The following is a 22,324-nucleotide window of genomic DNA, read 5'->3' on the forward strand; positions in this document are numbered from 1 at the left end:
AGCTAGCTGCCTGAATCAGAAACCACAGAAAAGGAGAGTGATCCTGAAGAGTTGTATTAACCTGCATGTCTATTGTGTCAAAATGTTTACACTAAAGCGATTGTGTGTCAGTGTTGTGTTGGCAGTGCTGTGGAGTTGTTCATTGATATGCTGTTTAGAGAGGCAGGGAGGACCCAAAACACCTGGTTTATGAGATGCCAATTGGCATATTGATAGTTACAAGTATCTCTACAGAGGCCAGAGGCAAGGTGTGTGTGTGTGTGTGTGTGTGTGTGTGTGTGTGTGTGTGTGTGTGTGTGTGTGTGTGTGTGTGTGTGTGTGTGTGTGTGTGTGTGTGTGTGTGTGAGTTTGTGGGAGTTTGTGTGTGTGTGTGTGTGTGTGTGTGTGTGTGTGTGTGTGTGTGTGTGTGTGTGTGTGTGTGTGTGTGTGTGTGTGTGTGTGTGTGTGTAAAGGTGTGTGTCATGTATTAAAGTGAAGACGTTCAAAGAACAAAAGGATCCTTTGAGTGCAGAGTCTCAGAGGAAGCTGTCAGACGTGTTCATTCTTCTCTAATCCGGTGTTTGGGATTATCTGGCACTGTTGTGGAATGCTGTTTAACACACAGACAGACACACACACTGTGTTGTCAGTCATATACATTTAACTTCACACACTGTATTACTCAGGTGACAAACATACCAACCTGTCAAATGGCGGTGAATGTAAACCGTCTACATGATGCAGATAGTGTTATACCTGCTTCTTCTTTCCAATCTCGTCCCAAGTTATACAAATTATTTTACATACAGTAAGTATGCAAACACAATGCCCTGCAAACAAATAGGACAGTTGTATATTTTCAACATAATAGTTAAGGTTAAGTTTAAACGTAAATGAACTTAATTTTTGTATTCCTGCAGGGGTGCACTGAACAATTTTATCCCTTAAGGGGACATAGAAGAGACTTGTGCCAAAAAGCAGGGCTGAGGTGATCAACTAATTTCCAAAGAATGTGTTCGATGGTGAAAGACCAAAATGAAATTGAAAGACAGCACCTCTGTTGTTGCCAGCTAAAGAGCCGACAGTTTAAACTAAACTATTGTGTTACTATAACAACTAGTACATGTTTGACATAGTTTACTGTTGTTGGACAACAGGAACAGGAATCCAGATTGTAGGCAATAAACAAGTCACCATATACTGTAAGCTGAGGTATATCACTGATGTCCAAGAAATATGTCCAGAATATTTTGTAAACCTGTTACATTTATTATCAATTAAAATCAAAATAAAGATTATAGTCTGAAAAACATATTAGCTGTTTTTCTATGTAGCCTATATCCACTTTGGTTCACATTAATTAACAGCTTTTAAGTGTTAATGGAAGTGGAACCTCGGAAAAAATATTGTCATATATTGTCAATATTGTCGAAACAAAAATTGTCATGTTTTTATCACATATGTCTTGCGTCATAGCTCCCTTATATGCCAGTATTAGGCCCAGCAATGGCAAAACCATTTCTTTATGGTATTTTAGTTTATTTTAGTATTAACACTGTAATATCCTGCAAAATGACAAAAAAATGTAATGACTCATCCTGCACTCTGTGGCGTATGCTAATTTTTCATCCAGTTCGCTCTTTCTTAGTTGTTAAAAGTGAAAGATGAACATTCATCGCCATTGTCTACTGTGAGTACCAGTCAGTATCTGTGACAAATCCCTCCCTAGCTGCCTTTTTACAGGAAACACCTAACTATGCAGACGCAAATAGCTCTCCACTAGCCTTTTCATGGTGACACCTTAATGACAGCATGAATTATGCTGTACAGTGAACTCTGAAATGTATATACAGTAGTTTACAAAAAGCAGTACAAAACAAGTACTGTCTGTAGTGGTATATGGATAAAATAAGATTGCCATTCAACCTTTAGCCGAGTTTTAAAATCTAAAACTGGAGTCAAGACTGAGGTCCGTGTAGGAGGTTGTAGAGGAAGTGACCCATGACATTTGTCATTCTCTGAATAGTTGTGATGCAAATCAAGCTGCACTTAATTCGTAATTTGACGAATTTTAGGTTAAATATAGTCGTATGTAAACATCTACAGTAGTAGGAGGTTATCTGACCTCAGTCTGTTATCAGTCGTGGGGCCTAGGTCATTCAGGAGTTGTAATTTCGATACTATTTGCCTAATCTCAGTACAAGCACAAGATGGCTGCCAATGATTGCCATTGTGTCAGGGAAGTAGTGGCCTTGATGGATGTGGGTCCAAAAAGACCAGCTGATAACACGACTCATGATGTACGTGAGCAAGGGCATGTTGGAGCCCCAATGTGACTTTGCACCGTGATGTGCTTGTGTCTTTGCACATGAATGTCTCGTATCTGAGAGCGCAGGTCATTAATCTCATTGTCAGTGGTATGAGGTGCGGCTGGCAGGCTGGAGCTGCGTCTGGTCCGATTCAAGGCTTCCCTCTGGCTCAAGCCAAAATAAGAACACTTTTCTTCTTATTTTTCAGGCTTTAACATTCTTGTCTGGCAGCTGTGCAAGTATGTTGTGGAACAGAGCTGAGAACCTCTTCAGCTGGTAATGGTCTGGAAAAGCCAGCTCTGGTGGAGCTCTATAGTAGTGTAGAAGACATGAACCTGCAGTGTCTCCAAAACTCTCAGTGCTACTATCAAGTTAAATTCTGTGAGAATAAACTGTCTGTTGGCTTAACAGACAGACTCAGGTGGCTTTGAGTGATTAGAAATTAAATGCAGCAAATCCGTTCATGGTATATGTAGTTTGTTTGAAATTTACATTGTTTAGCTTAAAGCTTTATTTTTATTTCTGCAGGAATTTGAATGAATGCCAAGTGTTTTTGTGGTTTCATGCAAAAGTTACTTTGTCATATGTTTGCATGTGTGGTTGAGGCAGAAAGTGTATGTTTTGTGCATTTTGCCCACATGTGGATAGCTGCGTCCTGTGTGTGTGTGTGTGTGTGTGTGTGTGTGTGTGTGTGTGTGTGTGTGTGTGTGTGTGTGTGTGTGTGTGTGTGTGTGTGTGTGTGTGTGTGTGTGTGTGTGTGTGTGTGTGTGTGTGTGTGTGAAACCCTGGGGTTAATGGCATTAGCAGGCAGTGATTGGGGCTGATGGCTTTCTGCGGCCGTAATAGCAGTTCCATTAAGTGTTTACTGTGAGCCATTCCACATGTCAGCTGTAGTCAAGCAGCCAGAGACGGAGGACCGAGGGGCCGTAACGGCCTGGGACGCTGGGAGGGAGGCAAGACACGAAGGGGGGGAAAGGGGAGGATGGAGGGCTCAGCTGGCTGCAGACGAGGGAGGTCGAGATAAATCATCACTTAAACTATGATCCTCTTCAGTGGTTTGGAGTTTTGTGTGCATATTTAGAGATGCTGTTCTGTAATAGTAGCTAGGACACGTTAATCTACAGGGATTGAAAAAAAAATATTACATTATCTTACATACACATTAGTGGATGTTAAATTTATGCCTGAAACAGCATATCTCAGTGGTGAGAGTGCACTGTGTGACCTATACAGGAGAGTTCTGAGTCAGCAGGCTGCCGTCGGTTTGTACCAGGGATTTTCCCGCAGCCTCGTAGCTTTGGTTGTGCTCTATCTGTGCTCTATCTGACTGAGGCATATGGAAAGGATTAAATATAATACACTTTGAGAAAAAAAAGAAGTGGCAGCCACCACAGCTGAATGCTGAAGGCATGAAAACTCCTACTGTATTTAAGTGACTTGGTTTTCTCCAGAAATCTTCATCCTTGAATTTCTCAGTTCTATTTGATGTAATTATGAATTGAATAACTTTATCTTGTGACATTTGAAGACATGTTTTATTTTGTTACAGCAGGTTTCCATGATTGACAGAAATTTCAGCCTATGAATCTCATCCTACATTTCAGGATCAACAGCATTTTATCACATTTAATTCATTTAAAAAACTAACTGAAACATTTAGATTTCCATTTTTAAAGTTGTTTTTGATCATTTTTCTTTGTTACATATTTAATGGCTCTTTTTTAACATCTTGGGACTGTGTAGGAAATAAGTGTTGTCGCCTTATCATCTAATCCCTTTGATTTGCGTGTTTTGTATCAATTAATCAATCAAATCAAATAAAGTAACAAAACTAAAGTAAAATTGAAAGATGCATGTATACTCTGACTAAACTCAGATTTTACAAGAAGGAGGACATGAGCTAAATGAATTCATACATGCAGTCTAAGTGGGCGATATGAACGAAATCTTGCACGGTGTATATTTTTGTAAAATAATTTCAATATATATTGTGACATAGTACATTTTCTTGAAGTTTAATTGAGAAATGAGAAAAAAATGTATTTTTTGCTAACTAAATATCTGATATCAAAATCCTTAATCACGTTGCTATAAAAACAACTTCAATTTCAATATAAACTAAAACTTTAATTATCATATTGCCCACCCGAAATTTGTTATACTTTAAACAAATTTTAGTATTTCACCAACTTGTAACCAGATCTAACAGCTGTACTGACAACTTGTCTGTTTGAATTTTCTGGCACTTGATAGTCAAACTGACAGAGGTGGGAACAGGAGGTAAAACCAAAGTACAGATTTGAAAACATTCCCATCAGAAACTTAAAATGTCACAGGCACGATATACATCCATGTTTTTGTACCGTCTCTGAACAAAACACAGCGTTTGAACTCTGGTCACCAGGTTTCCCCTCGTGTGTGAGTATAACTCAGGTGAAGGGGTTGTGGGTGGTTTGCAGGGGTCAGTGTCTGTCTCTTAGCTGGAGTCGAGTGTGGAGTGTGTGATGGGGGTCATCCTGTGGCCATGTGAACAGGAAGGTGCGGGTTCAGTGTGAAGGGCTGAACTTCTGAGCTGTTTATCAGATAGCTAATGAAGCAGAGCAGTCCTGAGGGAAGGAGGAGGGGAAAAGAGAGGAGAAAAGGGGCAAAAGGTAAAAGGAGCAAGCAAAAGAAGAGGGGGCTGACGTAGAAAAGAAAAAGATGAGAGTTAAATGTGGGAATACCCGCAGTGAAGCCAGTACTTAGCTGTTATCCTTGAATGGGGGTGAGAAGAATGAACCACATGATTTCACAGAGCTTTATTCCCTTTACACTGAGCTGAAAAACACACCTTATATTATTTATCACATTTCCTAGTTAAAAATCAGCAGAGGCCGTGTCACTCAGCTCCTGTCGTAAACATTTTCTCTGGCTGCGAGAGAAACCAAGCTGCGTTCCCAACTCCCATCATCACAGCCATCCAGTTTACTGCAGGCCTCACATTCATCAGTGTGGTCCGCAGGAAAAGAGCCTGCTTCATTACAAGTTCAAATAATCAGCCAGTCAGATGATCCAAACAGTATTATAGTGTAGATGTCAGTGTTTGATATTTCACTGCTCACACTGAGAAGGGAAAGGTTGAATTATTTGGAAATGGCCGAATGTGAATCCACCTCTGATTAAATTCTCAGGCTAGATCTACGGTCTGTGTTGTTTATGTTATAGTGTAATATGTCAGACTGCAACGAATGATATCTTTTCACTATTAACACATCATGTTTTTGGATTTATTCTTTGATCGGCTTCGTTTGTCTGACCAAATCCAAAATCCAAGATATTCCATTTGTAATGATATATAACAGAGAAAAGCAGCAAATCTTTACATTTCAGTCCTTTTGTGTTTGTCATTTTGCTTGAAAAAAATGATTAGATTCATCAGTTATCCAAATTATGAGTGACACACAGTCTTACCACTTGTGTTACACTATTCCACTGATCAACAGGTGGCAGTAACATGACAAAATATGCAGTAATGCTCCATTAAAGGCAGAGAAGAAGAAAACTGCAAGATAGTAAGCACTGGTGTAAATAAAGCAGGATTTAAAATGCTTATTAGGCTTTGCAAATGTCTGATGAGGAAGGGAATGCCCTTGACACTTTTGTTAGACCTCAAGGATTCACATAATGGGGTTTGATTAGTAACCTTGTAAACATAACATAATCTTCACAGGACTCGTAACTTGTGTTGACTTGTAAGATAATTTAATTCTTCTGTCAACTTAGCAAACACAAAATGTGAAAAAAAATTGGAAACACAAATTCAGATGGCATTCTGATTGTGGAAACATGAGCATGTTTTGATTCGTTCGTCCTACTGTCACTCATACGCCAAGGTGCTATTATTGGCTTATGTAGCAGTGTGAGAATCTGGTGTGTTCATCAGGGGCCACAGGGTGAGAGGTCAGGCTCAGGGGAGCCATCAGCATTGAGCGGTCAGGTGACCCTGAACGATCCTGAGATAGGACGGCCTCGCCTCCCCGAGGAGGAGCATTCCATCACTCCTGCTGCGTGTGTGTGTGTGTTACAGAGCAGCCATGTGCTTTTATAATACCACAATCAGCACACACAGCAAGAGAATCACAAAATATCTTTTTGAGGTGAGAAAGGCTGATTAGTTCATTCTTTGGTAGCACATTACATCGCATCTCAAAAAGAAAATGGCCAGATTTACATAAAATTTCCTCTGGATATTTAACTATCTCACAACAATTCTCCAGATATTTTGGTGGCACCCCAACATTTCCTCAAACACCACTATATGGCAAAAAAAATCTACTTATGCAAATTAAAAAATTCATTGAGCACATTTATGCTCTTAAGTGGATAAATCATTTATAAAAAAAATAGAATAATCATCAAGAGAGGTTTTCCCTCATGTACTTTTTTGTGGCGTGTAATGAACATTGAAGCTCCTGCTGGGACGTCAGTCTTTTTTCAGGTGTGTCTGCAAAAGATACATATTAGTATGACTGCAGAGGGAACACAGAAACTGCTAAATGTGCAGAGGAAGAGAGCCAGCCTCTACTGTGTCCAACTGTATCCTATAAAACATCCTGATGTGGCTGAATGGAACACATGCACACACCATCCAATACAAATCCAAGTAGAGCACATAAACTGTTCTCCTCAGAGAGAGAGACAGGCAAAGTGATTAAGTCACCTCAGTATAGACAGAGAGGAAACCAACTCCTCACCCGTCCGCCTTTCTGCTGCGTGTGTGTGAAAGTGTCACTCGGTCTTCAGGGGGTGTTGTTTAATGTCCAACTAAATGTCTGTAAGAACCTGTTGCATTTATCTCTTTATTTAATCACTTAAACTATTTCCTCTTTTACCATCCCCCTTACAATATAAAGTGATTCTGAACCATTGATTTTTTCACGAAACAACTGTCTGAAGTTGCTTTGTGTAAACGGAAGCAACAACAAAAGCATTAGGACTGTTGCAATAACAGGAAGTGATATGTTTGTATTGTTTTTATCTGTCTGCAGTTTCATGATTATGAATCAAGGATTGAGGAAATTTAAAGGATACCTCTTAGGAGAATATACACAGAATATATTGACATTTAAGTAGAGTTGCAATGATAAATCGATTAGGTGTCAGATATTAAATTAATGGCCAACATTTCAATAACTGATTAAGTGGTTTGAGTAGTTTTGTAGGAAAATAGTACAAATTCTCTGATCCTGCTTCTTAAATGTGAATATGTTCTGGTTTCTTTCCTCCTCTGTGACAGTAAACTGAATATAATTGGAAGGGGACAAAACGATGACAAAAAGATGTTTGAGGATGTCATCTTGGGAATCTTTGGGAAACACTGAATGACATTTTTCACAATTTTTCTGAATTTTTCTAGGCCAAGAAACAAATCAATAAAATATGGAAAAAAAAAAAAATCAGATTAATCGACAGTTGACATTAATCGTCATTAGTTGCAGTCCAACCTTTAAAACTGTCTATGGTACCACAAATCTACTCCAACTAAAGGTTGTTTTTGATTTAGCCATTCATTAGTTTCTTTTCTTGCTCAAATAGTATGCTAAGAAATCAAATCGGATAAATTTAAGAGCTGAAATCAATCAGCAGATTCACAGTCCATAAATCTAAATCATCCCCACCCTTACTGTAACACATGAAACCTGTCTATGCTTGTGTCATGATTTCATTTGTCAGTGCATGTGCAGATATGAGCGTCTGTCTGTCTGTCTGTCTGTCTGTCTGTCTGTCTGTCTGTCTGTCTGTCTTTATGTCTTTATGTCCCTGGCGAGTCTCTTCTAATCAGGCTAGACGTGGCAGAGGTCAGCAGCTCTGACCCGCTGGCACTGGTTCACCATAAATATTATGAAACCATGCACAGACGCCCTCTCTGGCTGTTTAATATAGTGCTGGGTCCATTAGGGGACCTAGACTATCAGCTTTCACTGGGGTATACAGACTAATAATAATACTGCCTGAACCGTGTACTTGGAAATAGTGAACACGAGACTGAACTGGATGCTGCCGTACTTTTATTTTGGAAGTTTATCATCTCCTTAACTTTTCTATTAACTTTTCATCTGTCGTTTTAAACCGTTGGACCATGTCAGTTGTGTGACAATCTGTTTTTAGCATGCATAGGTGCATGTGCATTCATGGCCACGTGTGCGTTTTTGTGTGTGCCAGCAGCACAGTGGGCCTGTGGGAGTGCTCTGTCCTCCTTTCCCACGGTATTTGTCCCATGAGCCCCCGCGGTGACGTCAGGACAGAGGTACAGGCGAGTGCCTCGCTCAGAGGTCACAGGTTCACTTCCTGTCTGTCAGGACCAAGTTGGGCAGGGTCCAGTGTGGAGCGCCGAACTGTCTTTATGATCTCCCAGTGGTTTAACCTCTCTGTCTCTATCTGTCTGTCTCTTTCAGGCTATGTGGATAATGCTGCAGCAGAAGGAGCCAGAGGATTTCGTCATAGCGACTGGGGAGGTGCACAGTGTGAGGGAGTTTGTGGAGAAGGCCTTCAAACATGTTGGGAAGACTATTTTGTGAGTGCACAAAAACACAGAACACAATCCACTTTAAGACATGCATTTCCATAATTTTTTGGCAGTTTTACATAGCTGAGTCAGGCTTGAAGTAGAAGTGTTCAACATTGTCTAATGTATTTAATAAATAATGTAATTAATGAGAAATTATAATGAGGGGGTGTATAGATTTCTTGGACGGACGGACAAAGATAGCCAGTAATTTATATGTAAAATAAGTTTAAAAATTCATCTCAGGTTCTAAATGGGAAGGGACTGAAAATACTCTTCCTCCTTCGTATCATTTCTTCAACTTGATGCTGTTTTCCAGCAGTGCCACTCCTCCTCCTCCTCCTCCTCCTCCTCCTCCTCCCCCCCCTCCTCCTCCTCCTCCTCCTCCTCCTCCTCCTCCTCCTCCTCCTCCTCCTCCTCCTCCTCCTCCTCCTCTTACACCACAGACCAAATACCACACAAAGACTGCAGTTCTCTCTGTAACAGTTCTGTCACTTGTGAATAGAGCCATCACAGAACATTTATGGATAGATGAAGCCAGCGATGTTACACATTCCATGGCTGAAAGAGGTGATATTGAGGAAACTGTCTCCTGTTAGGTGCCACATCTCAGTCCCCTCCTCTGTCTCACCCCTTCACCTTCACCTCCCCCTTGTGTCCTGGAAGATGCTGACATGTTGGTGAAGGTGTATGTGACTGTAAAGCCTGCTGTGTTGATTTCAGGAAAAATAGACAGGTGACATGTTTTGTCTGCGCGAGACTTTAAAGAAACAAACTGCAAGAAATAATCAGGGGGGTAAAGAACAGACAGCTGAACCTTCCAGCAGCTGTGGGAAAATGTTCCTTCCAGTTAAAATGTGTGTCTTTCCAGGTGGAAAGGAAAGGATGTGGAAGAGGTTGGCTATTGCCAGGAGACAGGAAAGGTACATGTGAAAGTGGACCCAAAATACTTCCGTCCTACAGAAGTGGTAAGTCAGATTTTTCCCTTTGTATGTGTATGTACTGTATTGCTTAAAACATGTTCTGCCCTAAAGTTGGTATCACAGCTCTCTGTCAGTGACCATTTTAAATATTAATATCTTCTTAATTTTTCAAACATGCTACAGACACATATTATAAAGATTGATTTAGCTATCCTTGATCACATTATCTGGCACATTATCCAATCACTAGTTGGTCAAGATTACTTTGTCAAATGTGTTCCTTTATTTTAACAACATAACATAACATAACACAACAGCATAACTTGCCATAACCTAGCATGGCATACAAATAGCATAGCATAACATAACATATAACATAGCATAACATAACAGCATAACTTGCCATAACCTAGCATGGCATAAAAATAGCATAACATAACATATAACATATAACATATAACATATAACATAGCATAACATAACATCATAACTTTCCATAATTGAGCATGGCATAAAAATAGCATAGCATAACATAACATATAACATAACATAACAGCATAACTTACCATAACCTAGCATGGCATAAAAATAGCATAACATAACATAACATAACATGACATAACATAAAATCATAACTTGCCATAACCTAGCATGGCATAAAAATAACATAACATGTACTATAGCATAGCATTGCATAGCATAACATAACATAACTTGCCATAACCTAGCATGGCATAAAAATAGCATAGCATAACATAACATATAACATAGCATAACATTACATAACATAACATAACATAACATAACATAACATAACATAACATATAACATAGCATAACATATAACATAACATAACATAACATAAAATTGCAAATCATGCATAACGTCACATAGCAAAACACAACATAGTATAACAAAGCATAACATAGCAAAATATAACAGCATAACAAAGCATAACATAACATTGCATAACCTAGCATAACATAACAACATAACTTAACATAGTATAGAATTACACCATAGTATAACATAAAATAGCATAACATAGCCCAACACAAGATAACATAAAATATCATATCATAACATGGCATAATACAATATAGCATAACGTAACAACATAGCATAACACATCATAACATAGAATAATCCAGCAAAGCATAGAATCATCATAACTGAGCACAACACAACACAACATTAGAAAGTGTTAGGTTCTCTGGTGCCCTGGTGGATGAGTGGTTTAAAGAGTGTGCTGTATAACCCTGCAACGAATCATCACCCTCTCTCTCCCTGTTTATCCTATGTCTTTATATCGTCATACTGTCTAATGAATGTTTTTCTTAAATAATGTATTTCATGCCTGATTAGGAGTCACAAATTAAACTCCCTCTTACTTTGAGCTCTTTCTTCAAATGGCCTGACGACGTGTAGCCACAGTCGGATTGACAGGAGTTTTGCTGGTCGTGTGTGTTTCTTGTCGATGTTGCCTTGAATGAGCCCATAACTGACAGACCACCATGATCATCAAACTTATCATTTGTACATTTGTTTTTAGAAATTTGTAAGAAAAAAAAGGCTTTTTCTTTATCACTGCAGCCCAGGCTAACTTGTCACTTATGATATATTAGAGGACCCTACTCATTGATTTGCATGTTTTAGCCAATTAACTAATAGTTGATTATTGATTATATTACTTTATTTTTGTCAGCCAACAGCATTTCATTCAGTTTATTTCTTGCTGTGCAGTTTATCAGGCAGGAGTACAGACCATATGAATAAACTACAGTTCCTGCTGCAGAAAGAAGTCAGTTGATGATAATGTATGTAGTTCATATAGTTCTATATAATTCATGACACAGCAGAGCACATATTTCCTGTTCCATATACCTGACCTTAACATGAATGTAACATATTTTGTCTGCATGTATCTGATTGTCGGTCATTGTGTCTGGGACCATACACTTATCAGCCATAACGGGTCCAGTTGACAGCCTCGGGCTGCTTATTGTATGCTTTTAAACAGCTGGAAACCAGCCAGTCTCCCTTTTTAAGAGTAATGTAGGCTGTATCCTGCCAGTTGGTGCTGAATGGGTTCTCATATTCAGGCAAACAACCTTGAAAAGTTTTCTTTAATAGCGAGGGCGGGTGTTGGTTTGGTTCACTTAGCTGCTATGATAGCGCAGGAGAAAATTATCAGTATCATTTTCCATTAGCTTGTGCATGGACAAGTGTGCCCATATTTATAACAGCTGTGAACATCCAAACCAAAAAATGAGCCATCATATTATCCCTCAATCTCTCTCTAGGTGTGAAGTGTCTCTGATATTCAGGAGGTCTTTCTCTCATCGCTGTGGCCCGGGGGTATTGTGGTTGCTCCCTGGGGAGGGTGTAGAGTTACCCAGGGGTGTTGTGGCCGAGATTAGCTGTCAGGTTCTCAGTTTAAAGCGAGGAGCGCCCCTCTGCTGAGCTTTGGCCTGGCGAGATTAGAGCAGAGATCCAGTTGAGTGATGGCGAAGGATTAGCGAGGAGGCCCTGCTGACTGACTGCTGATGTGATGGAAGCGGCGGTCACACACCTGGGCCTGTATTCTTTGTGCATGTAGGCTCATTCATTCAAGGTCTTAACCCTGAGTCCACACTGAAAACTACCCGAGACACTGGTCAAGCTTAGTGATAAATCAACAAATGGACAATATACCCATTAGAGTTGATGCCTACCGAATGTGCTGACACGTGATGTGGATGGAGCGCAGTTCGTGAAACTATCAGACTACCCAGTCCATTCACGGAGCTAAACCTTCTTATAGTAAAGATCTGCTTACAGCTGAGAGCAGCTTTGGAAGGTTTCAAGATGCTGCCAGAAAAACACCAAATAGTTTTGATGACGATGTGTTGGTGAATTTGAGAGCTGCTAAATGTCCAATATGTACAACTTTTTCTTTATTAAGAGCCAAAAAAAATAGAAACCCCTGTAAATTTCCCTGCAATCCAATGGATGTTGACAAGAGGCCAAGACGTTAGAGATGAGCAAAACAGAACAGGGTTTCAAGACCTGCTGTGTTCACATTAAGTGCCCTGACACACCAGGCCAATGTCGGGGCCATCAGTGAGAATTCGTGGCCCTTGTGTAACGTAACAATGGTCTGTCCGCAGTCCTTAGTTTTCTGGTTTTCCCTCTTTGAATGACGAATACAGACTACCGCTACTTGGTGGTACGAGATTTCCCCTCACACATGCGCAAAACGTACAAGCTAGCTTGATGTCAGATGTAGTCTTTGCAGTGTGTTCAATTGCAGCTTTTTGACCAAGACACAGGCAATGTGAAGCGAAACAGTCAGTTCCCAACATATTGCCATTATTTCCTTGATGTTGTTTATATTGTCTGGGTCCTAAGGTTTCAGCTAAGAATTATTTTATTATTGAAAAATCTGCTTGTTTTTATTTATTAATTGTTTAGTCAAAGAAATGTCAGAAAATGAAATGTAAATTTGGTTCCAGCTGTCCCAGGTGACATATTTTTTGTCCTGACCAACAGTCCACATTACAAAGATATTCATTCTACAGTCATACAAAACAGAGAATAGCACAAAATCCTCACATTCTTCAGTCAGTTCTTTGTGTCTAAGTTTGCATTGGTCTTTGTAAGTGAAAATAGTTTTTTGACTGTCCAGTTTTTCAGTGAATGAAGTTACGTGGAACACATCAGAGGGATTGCAGGGATAAGGAAGGAAAAGTTTCAATGGGCAATTTCTCTGCTCTGTCTCACTGTCTCTTTATTTCTGTGGTTGGGTTTAAAGAGACTGAGGAGTATTTAACCTCTGACCCCTTCAGACTAGAAGTGACTGACACCAGGCTCACAGCTCAGCATTGTGGCCCTCCTGAAGTGGAAATACCTGTCATCAAGTGTGAGCTTTAAGAATTCAGCTGACTAGGACTCTTTTGTTGTTTGCTGTTAAGGTGCAAGAAGATTTGGATCCTTGTGGGGCCTGTGTGCAGATGTGTGTGTGCAGATATGTGTGCACGTGTGTGTGCGTATGTGAGAAGAGTGAGTCCTCGGGCTGTGTGCTAATATACATGTAATTCATCATTATCCCTGTCAGTGTGTGTGTCTGACATGAGCTCATTTATCTCCCCAGCCCCTTGGGACAGGGGCGAGCAACCAGGGAGGGGTGAGAGGGGGGGTTAAACATGCAGGTGTGCGTCACATGTGGTGCGAGTATGTATTCCTTTCTCGTGCACTTGTCCGTGTTTATTTGGTATAAGATTTCCCAAGGCTGCAGAGATGATGGTGAATGTATGTTTTGTCTTGGAAGCTATTTACTGGAGCTGAAACTGGTTAAAAAGGGAAAATAAAGTTACCCCCATTATTCGCAGATAGTCACACGTGTGGTTTAAAGCTGTCTGGGTTGTTTTGAAAAAAGCTACAGGTGAGTTTCAAATTGATCCGACTGTCATGGCTGCTGTTTGTTTCCAGTTTATTGGCTTCACAAAGCTGTCAGTCATACTTGTCAGCCTGTGGGTGTCTGTCATCATTGAGGTTTGGCTCAGGTGAGCGGCCTCTGTCTCAGCCTTTATGAAGGTGTGTCACAGAGTATTATGCTCTAATAGTTATGATTAGTTTTGGTTGCCAGGTGATACACAGACAGTGCCATGACCATGCATTTTTCTGGTGTGATCAGATGGTTTCCTCTGTCTGGTTCTCATAGTTCTGTTCAGACCTTGTTGAGAGATTTACAAGGTTGGGAAAGACTGTGTGAGATCCTTCTACTCTCTCTTGACAAGGTATTGTCAGCATGAGAAGTCAAGCACAGAATATGCCAGAGAGTTGAAATGTGCAGACTAAAAAAGCAATTATAGGGGCACCGCAGCAATTTAGTATTGCATCATACAGTTGGGGAACTTGCGAGAGTCAGATTTTAAAAAGAAGGCTCAAAATTGTCACAGCAGAGGAAAAGTTGTCGTGATTTTTGAGCACCAAATAAGTATGCTGTATCCTACACTTTCTAATGCAGCAGTTTTGACACTTTGAGCCCCCCTCACATAAAATCAAGTTAACTTCACCCTCATCACCACATACCTCTGCCCTAACCCCCTCTCAATAACACTGGTATTGATGGTCAGTGGTAAGTGTTGGGTCAAGTACTGAAAATCTAAATTGAAATAAATGTATTGTAAATTATTCCCATAAAGAATGACACAAAAACAGTCATGGGTCAAGTACTTCTTCCTTAAAACTACTTTTTTTCCCTCATGTCGGTTGCATTACTGCTCACCCCTGCTGATGATAGTATAACCATTTTTTCTTCATCTTAAATCTTATTTGTGTGAATGTTTCCCTCAATTGCCCTCAGGCTCACCCTAAAACTCCCTCAGTCTCTCTCTGAAAGACATGCTTTCATTAGGTATAGCGCCTTTTTTAAATCATACAGTTAGACTTTGGTGAACACAGCTCGATGTACTGTTCACCATATATCTTTTTGGTGAATAATTTAACCCTGATGACTTCACGACAATGTCTTCAGAGTTGTTTCTGGACTTGTCAAAGTCCCATCAGAGCCACAGAAGAAATTCTACAACTGTACCAGTGTGAATAGTACTTATCTTGACCTGTGAATTGATCTTTTGTCATGTTTAAAAGTAAGAGCTCATTTAATATAAAGTTTTTAAAGAAACATTTTTTGAGTTCCAAAAGTATCAAAACATCTCAATACAATGATTTACATTTCATGAACTTTCAGACAATTTCAACCAAGAAGTCATTAATTCTCCTTCACTGGGTCGTTTAACTGGATGCTTCCCATAAGCACAGTGAACATGACCCTACAGAGAGCATTTCACAGACGTTTTAATACCAAATCTAGAATTACAATTCAGTTACGTTCAACAACTTGTGTCCTATTATTGATAAGAGATGCAGGATTTTTTTTAATGTAGTTTCCCTCTTCGACCTGAAACATTTATTTCAGATCCCTATTTGTCTCAGTCAGAACTGGAAGCATTTATTATTCAAATAGACCAAGTTAGTATGTGCACGTATTTAAGGTGGTGTGTGTGTCAACGTGCATGTATACACTTGTGATAGTCGGTGCTAATGCAGCCCCGCTGTCATACTTCCAAGTTCACGTGTCGCTGGAGGCCATAAACTGCCGTGAGTTGAGTGACAGCTCTGCGGTTTTTGTCCGACCTCTCATGCAGAGGAGGAGGAGAAGTGGTGATAAATGGGAAGTTGTCTCTCAATCTGTCTTTATCTCTCTCTCCCCAATCACTGTTTGCTCCAGTGATAACTCCACTGTCATTTTCTCAGCACACCTCCTCGCCCCTTTTGCACTTTTGCTCTTATGTCTGTGACTCAGTCTTAGTGATGCAACAAGCATTGGTCGACAACACAGGAATGCCCTTACAGGCAAGATTATCGTCCTGTAAGGAAGAGCAGACAGACCCTCTTTATCATCTACCACCTACTCACTCTGCTGTAGAGACCAGAATCAAAAACTTTATCCTTCCATCAGACAACAAGGACTTGATAATCAAACTCAGATGATTGTTGGACTGCAGCTAACAATCTTCCTCTTGTTTTGATAACCTTTATTATTACCTAATCAAAACTTCCAAAGTAAAACCACAAAAACTTAAACTCAGATAACAGATTCCTTATAATAATAATTTTGATGTGGCAGCGGCATGCAGAGCACAGTGGTTCCATGGTATTCCATACTTTTTTTATCGATACATTTATCATCTTTGTATATTGACATATTGGAGGGATTTCCATCTACGAGCTATTAGTCTCTTGGCAGCTGTAAGGCCAGCTCGCCGGAGGCATTTCTGCTTGAGTTCCAGGGTAGAGCTCCTTATTTATTAATTAAAAAAAAAAACTTTTAACATTGATAATATTTTCTAATAAATCAAATCATTTTTCACTCTCTATCTCCCTCAACCCAGCTGGTCAAGGCAGATGGCCACCCACCTAGAGTTGGGGTCTGCTCTGAGGTTTTTGGTTAAAAGGTTAAAAGGCAGTTTTTCCTCGCCACTGTCACCAAGTGCTTGCTTACGGGAGAACGCTGAATCTTTGTAAATTAAAGGTTTAAAGTTTAGACCTGCTCTAAGTGAAAAATGCCATGAGATAACCTTTGTTGTGGTTTGGCGCTATATCAATAATATTGGCTTGACTTATAAAAAAATATGCAAGAAATAATAGTAAATTAAAACGATAAGTTCCCGGTGACCCAAGGCGGCATCTTGAAATGAGAGGCATGAATCAACGAATGTTTGTTTTTTGGTAAAATGACAAATGACTCAAAAGATTAATTGATTGTCAAAATTGTTGTTGTTTAATTTTGTGCCATCAATTAATCAACTGACAGTTTCAGCAGAAGATTACTGCATAATCCTCACACTGACATCACTGTGGTTCACAGTAGCATAAGTGGGAGGCTGTTTATCTGTTTAGTATTTTGATTGACAGAAAGGACTCACCTTCAGAAATTCCCATGTAAGAACTACAACTGTAAATTAAGCTTTGTTATAGTCACGTACAAGCATTCCCTGTAGTGCAGTCATGTACTGTCAATACATGACTGATCATTCTTTTGTTTTAAATGTGCAAGTTTATTCTTGTGTGGCACAAACAAGTGTGAAAAGCAGGAGCGCTGCATACCATTGCTGCTGCTTGGGCCTGTGTGACTCAGAGTGTGAAGTGTATGCTGCATAAACACACTCTAAAATACACAGTTTGTCATATCAGGTCAAGATTTATCTTTGTGTTCATGCAAAGAGAGGAAAGACACTGATCAAATAAATCCTGCTCTTATCTTTGCTCTGACCCTGTGCAACATCCTGTCGCTGCATCAGACCATATTCAACCAAGTCGCCTGAATGGATGTTGGTAATGTGAGTGTCTGCAAACCACAGATATGTTGCAACTTTACGTGTCTTTGGGTTAAATTTCAATGTTATATAGTGACAACCCTGTGGTTATGGTCTGGTTAGATTTAGGCACAATACCAAGGGTTAAAAAAACATCATATTTTGGCTTAAAATACACGGTTTTGTCGCCACAAACACGGCTGGAAAATGTTGAGCGGTCTCCCTCAAAGTATGCAACAGTGTAACAAACTGTGGTCATTAGCTTGGCCACCTCCAGACATGAAAGTAGACTAATATACATGTATTTAGAACGGTTTGCAGAAATGTTAACTACCATTTTTTTATTCTGGTGACTGGACTGCTATATTAGTGGTTCAGTATCTATTGGCAGAAAAAGTTCTCTGAATGCAAAATTTCACAGTTCTTCACTCTGCATAAGAGCAATAATGCAAAGTTAAATGTAAACTTTGAGTAAGACAATCTAGACTGAATACAAAAATGAAAATGATCTTACAGGAGCTTCCAGTAGAAACTGGCATGAAGTGGTATGTGGCAAAATGTGAGATGCATTCGCACCTGTGGGATTTTTTTAAGAGCAGTTGCCCTGCCTGTTTTTTTTTTTAATGCAGACTACAGGTAAAAATCAAAAGCTTCAAACGTCAACCTAAAAATAGCCCAGTTGATTCACCACACCTCAGTATCTGTCAACTGCTTGTCTGTGGGTACGTGTAGATGTGTGAGAGTCTCGATTCTTAAGTTCCTCCTTGGTCCGGATGACTATCATTCCAGCAGGGAGATGTGCGTAACGTATTCACCAGAAACACACTCTGCTGCATATTCTTATACGTCATCAGTCCTGTCGTCATTGGATGAGGAGCTTAGACAATGGTTCCAGTGATCCAGAGTAATAAACACGGCGGGTGTTTTGGTAACCTTTTATGACTGTTGGCGAGCAGAGTCAACCTACCTGTTGAGGCCATTAATGTTACAAAGACACACCTGACTGATCAGGATACTAAATAATGTTTTGCATTGTCCAGCTTTGAGTTTAAAGGACAGTTCCACCCTTGAATAATCTGGCATAGTTAGATATCATCAGTGTGTGATGTTGAATGCATTCCTTGTGGCTTTGTGATGAAGTGTTGTGACCTGCCTTTACTACTTCAGTTAGTGATCTCACAGAGCGTCCTTTGATTGCTTCCACAGACAGGCCTAAACTGAACAAAGGTGGACATAGTACAAAAACCTGCTGAAAACTCCAATTAGAACCACCATAGAGAGTGTAGAAGGCCGTTAGCCTTCTACAATTGTTGCTACACTTTAGACATATATGTCAAGGTATTCAAGAGGAAAAAAAACCCAAAGCAATCTAGACTACTTTCATCTTACCTGTTAGATGTTTTTTCTACTTTGTCAAAGTGTGTTTGAACCCTTTTCAACCCGGCCAGTTGTTACAAACACATGTAAAGCCAGGCAGTGTTCAAATCCAGAAAACTTTTACTTTATCTTCTAGTCAAGATCTTGAGGACCCATGACATATAAAACATGTCAGATGAAACTGTGGGAAAATGTCTGTAAAATGACAAGTGTGTATAAACTCACATGACAGCTTGAAAATTTCCAGCTGATGTTATAATGCAGCCATGAAAACACGGTGGTTTAAATAATTCTTGCAGTGTAAGCATCATATAGTTTCAATGAAGTGTTGGAACAACAATCGGAGGCATAATATATACGCGATGTTGTCATACAATATGGGAAAGAACTGTGTTTTCTAATGTCAAGCTTAAGAAACAACTTTAATAGAGAAAATGGGGGTTAAGGAGTTTAAAGCTAGATGCTGTATTTAGAAAGTCTGCAAGGTAGAATGTTAAAAACAAACTTTAGTTCTATCATTCAATTTTTAAAAAGCAAGATACCAACCTTGCTGAGTATTTTGTAATAGACCTTAATGAATATAAAAGAACATTGTATGGTACATTGCAGCTGTAGGATTATGCAATTTGTTGCTCAATAGAGTTGGAAAGCAAAAGAGGAACAGCATGCCTCTAAAATATTTGACTGGTATTATTACTTCATCTAAATCTCACTACAAACAAAGGTGGAACTGTTACAGGTTGACACAGTGGAAATGGGATTAAATTAATATAATAACATAGTAAATGTTAATCTTTGCATGTAGAGCACTTTTCAGACACCAAGTTAAACCAAGTGCTTTTTAAAAGATAAACATTCAAAACCAACAGCATTAAAAGCAAATGAAAAAACAGACTTGGGTTTAATTCAATCCTGAGCCCACACCTGGACATTTGCTGTGTGAAGCTGCCATGTTTTTCAGATTGTTGCTTTCTGAAAGTAACAGAAGTTAGTCGCAGTCCCCCCGATTCTTATGCCGAAAAAGGGTTGGGTGAGGGAGCTGCATGTGACAAGTACTTTGGTTGAAGCATGCTGACACCTGTAGAGTCAGAGTGGTGCCTTTTGTAGCAGTAGATATGAGGTGCTTGGTTCTCAGGCCTCGTTGAAGAAACAGAGTTGGTGTTGGGTTTCATTTGACTCCATTCAGGCGGTCCAGACCTCATAAATCCAATCCCAGGATCCTTGTAGTGCTGTCTCCACACACAGAATGACTATTGCAGTTTCTCTGACTGGAAGACGATGAGACAAGTTCTGTTTGAGTTGCTGTCAAGTGTCTTAGTTTTTCAGCCGATAATGAAAAACCCTTCTTTTTGACCACACCTTAAAACCACACCAATTACTGCTTTTACTTTCGGAACCTTCTAGTACACAATAAAACTAGTGGTAGACAACTAATGCACAGAGAGGCCGTACAATTACAGAAACCACAGTGTCAGATCCCGCTATGGAGCAAATTCTTTACCCTAACAATGAGAAAAACAGGTATGGCCCCACATACATGTGTGTGCTGCTGACATAATGGCTCCTGGCAGGCAGTAACTCATACACTTCTGTCCTTGTGCCCCAGAGAAGATTTAACAGTTGGCCTGTTTTGTTTTGTAATATCTGCTACTTAATGAAGCCTGAAATATGGTGGCTATTTCAGAGTTTCCCAGTACTAGGTTGGAATTCTCAGTAGGCGTCCAGTTGAGAGGTTTTTCAAAGCACAAGAGGCTCTTGAACCCATCAGCTCCTACTTCTTCAAGAAAATTCAGTTCTTTTACAATGGGAGTCTTATTTTCACTCTTGTGACCATTATTCCTTTGGGTTTTTATGGCATTTTAACCACCAGGTTGATCATGGAGATACAATGCCATGGCGGCATTGCAAGACAAAGCCGGACAATGAAAAACATTCAATCAAAAAATAGAATTGAGGAACCTCTGTTTTAAATATTGTGTTGCCAGATGAAACACCATTTATCTACAGAACAACACAGGCAATACACTTTTACAGATCTTGTCTCAAAATTACATATGCAAACCTCACTGTAATGAAAATGGGGAGAAAAGTGATTGGAAAATTTGTAGAAAGGAGTGGAGTGAAGCGCTGGTAACTCCCAAACCGTACAACCACTCCAGTACTACTTACTCTTGTTACATCTGATGTGATCGCAACTTTGCCTGACAAGTTGTCAAGAGCCATGAAAAAGAGGGACTGTACTATTGAACTATGGTTCAGATGCAGCTTTTTTTTCTGAGCGTTAGACTCACTGTCTGAATCAGATCAAATTTGGAAATTTCAATCTCTGTTGGAGCCAAAAAGAGAGTTGTCACTCTGTTTTCAAGAAGTTCAGTTCAACCCAATTGTCTAAACCAGTTTTTACCCGATGTAAAATGTGAAATGAAAGTTTTTTCAGTGATTTTTCTTGGTTCAACTTTGACCTGCTGTATTTGTCAGTTTATAGAGATTACCAGTTTGCAAGCTAAAAAAGAGCATTTGTCTGAAACATCCTTGCATTAATGTATCACTCCATTGGAGTACATTCCTGTTAATGACTTCAAGATCATTTATTGTCTGATAGCTCATGTGATGATGATGCTTGCACCCCCCTCCGTTTTCCTTAAGCTGTTTCCAGCTGTAGAATTAGTAACTACAGTATTATCATAACCTGAAGGAAAGATCCAAATCCAAGAGCCAAATCCACAAACGTAACACCGCTGTCATGAATAAAATTGAATCTTCCTTTTAAGGGATTCTGTTTTACAGAGCTGTCACAAAATTCATCTGTCAGAGTCACGGACTTGCCAAGACAGTGACCTACTAAATATGTTGAACTGGATTCATAGATATGATTGCAGTCAGGCTGTAGACTGAGGTATTCACCTTTATTTGTCAGTTATCATTCAGTTGAAAATGTTTTGGACAATGTGGGCCTGTCTCGTAAGGAGGGATAGGAATGAGCAGCTATTATTGTCCTACTTTATGTCTCTGGCAGTGTAGTAGTGTCAGTCAGAGGCCGGCGGTGGCAGCCAGGGGGCCGGTTAGGACTGCTGGCTCTCTGAGGTGCTCCATCTCGGGGCCAAGGCAGAGAGACCTCTAACTGAACCGCAGCCGTTTGGATGAAGAAGTGCTGAGACAGCAAACTCAGCCCATTTCACTGGGTGGAGTTCCTATACTATACTATAGGTCTTTAAACAAGAAGAGGTGGCGGTCGGCTGTGTGCCAGTGTACAACTTCACTATCATGCAAACATGGTCCCAAAGCTCAGCTTCACACATCAGTGTCAATTATTTTTGTTTTATTCCACAC

The 22,324-nt window shown here is 39.8% G+C and overlaps 1 protein-coding gene across 1 annotated transcript in view; it reads left to right on the top strand.

Moving 5' to 3' along the window:
- Positions 1-22,324, top strand: part of gmds (GDP-mannose 4,6-dehydratase) — a 180,322-nt gene that overhangs the window by 131,200 nt on the left and 26,798 nt on the right. The window contains exons 8-9 of the mRNA XM_073476727.1: positions 8,723-8,841; positions 9,704-9,800. Of these exons, the coding sequence (XP_073332828.1) occupies positions 8,723-8,841; positions 9,704-9,800 (216 nt within the window). The remainder of the gene's footprint in view (positions 1-8,722; positions 8,842-9,703; positions 9,801-22,324) is intronic.

Source organism: Pagrus major, chromosome 11 (genome assembly GCF_040436345.1).
Source record: "Pagrus major chromosome 11, Pma_NU_1.0".
NCBI classification, from domain to species: Eukaryota; Metazoa; Chordata; class Actinopteri; order Spariformes; family Sparidae; genus Pagrus; species Pagrus major.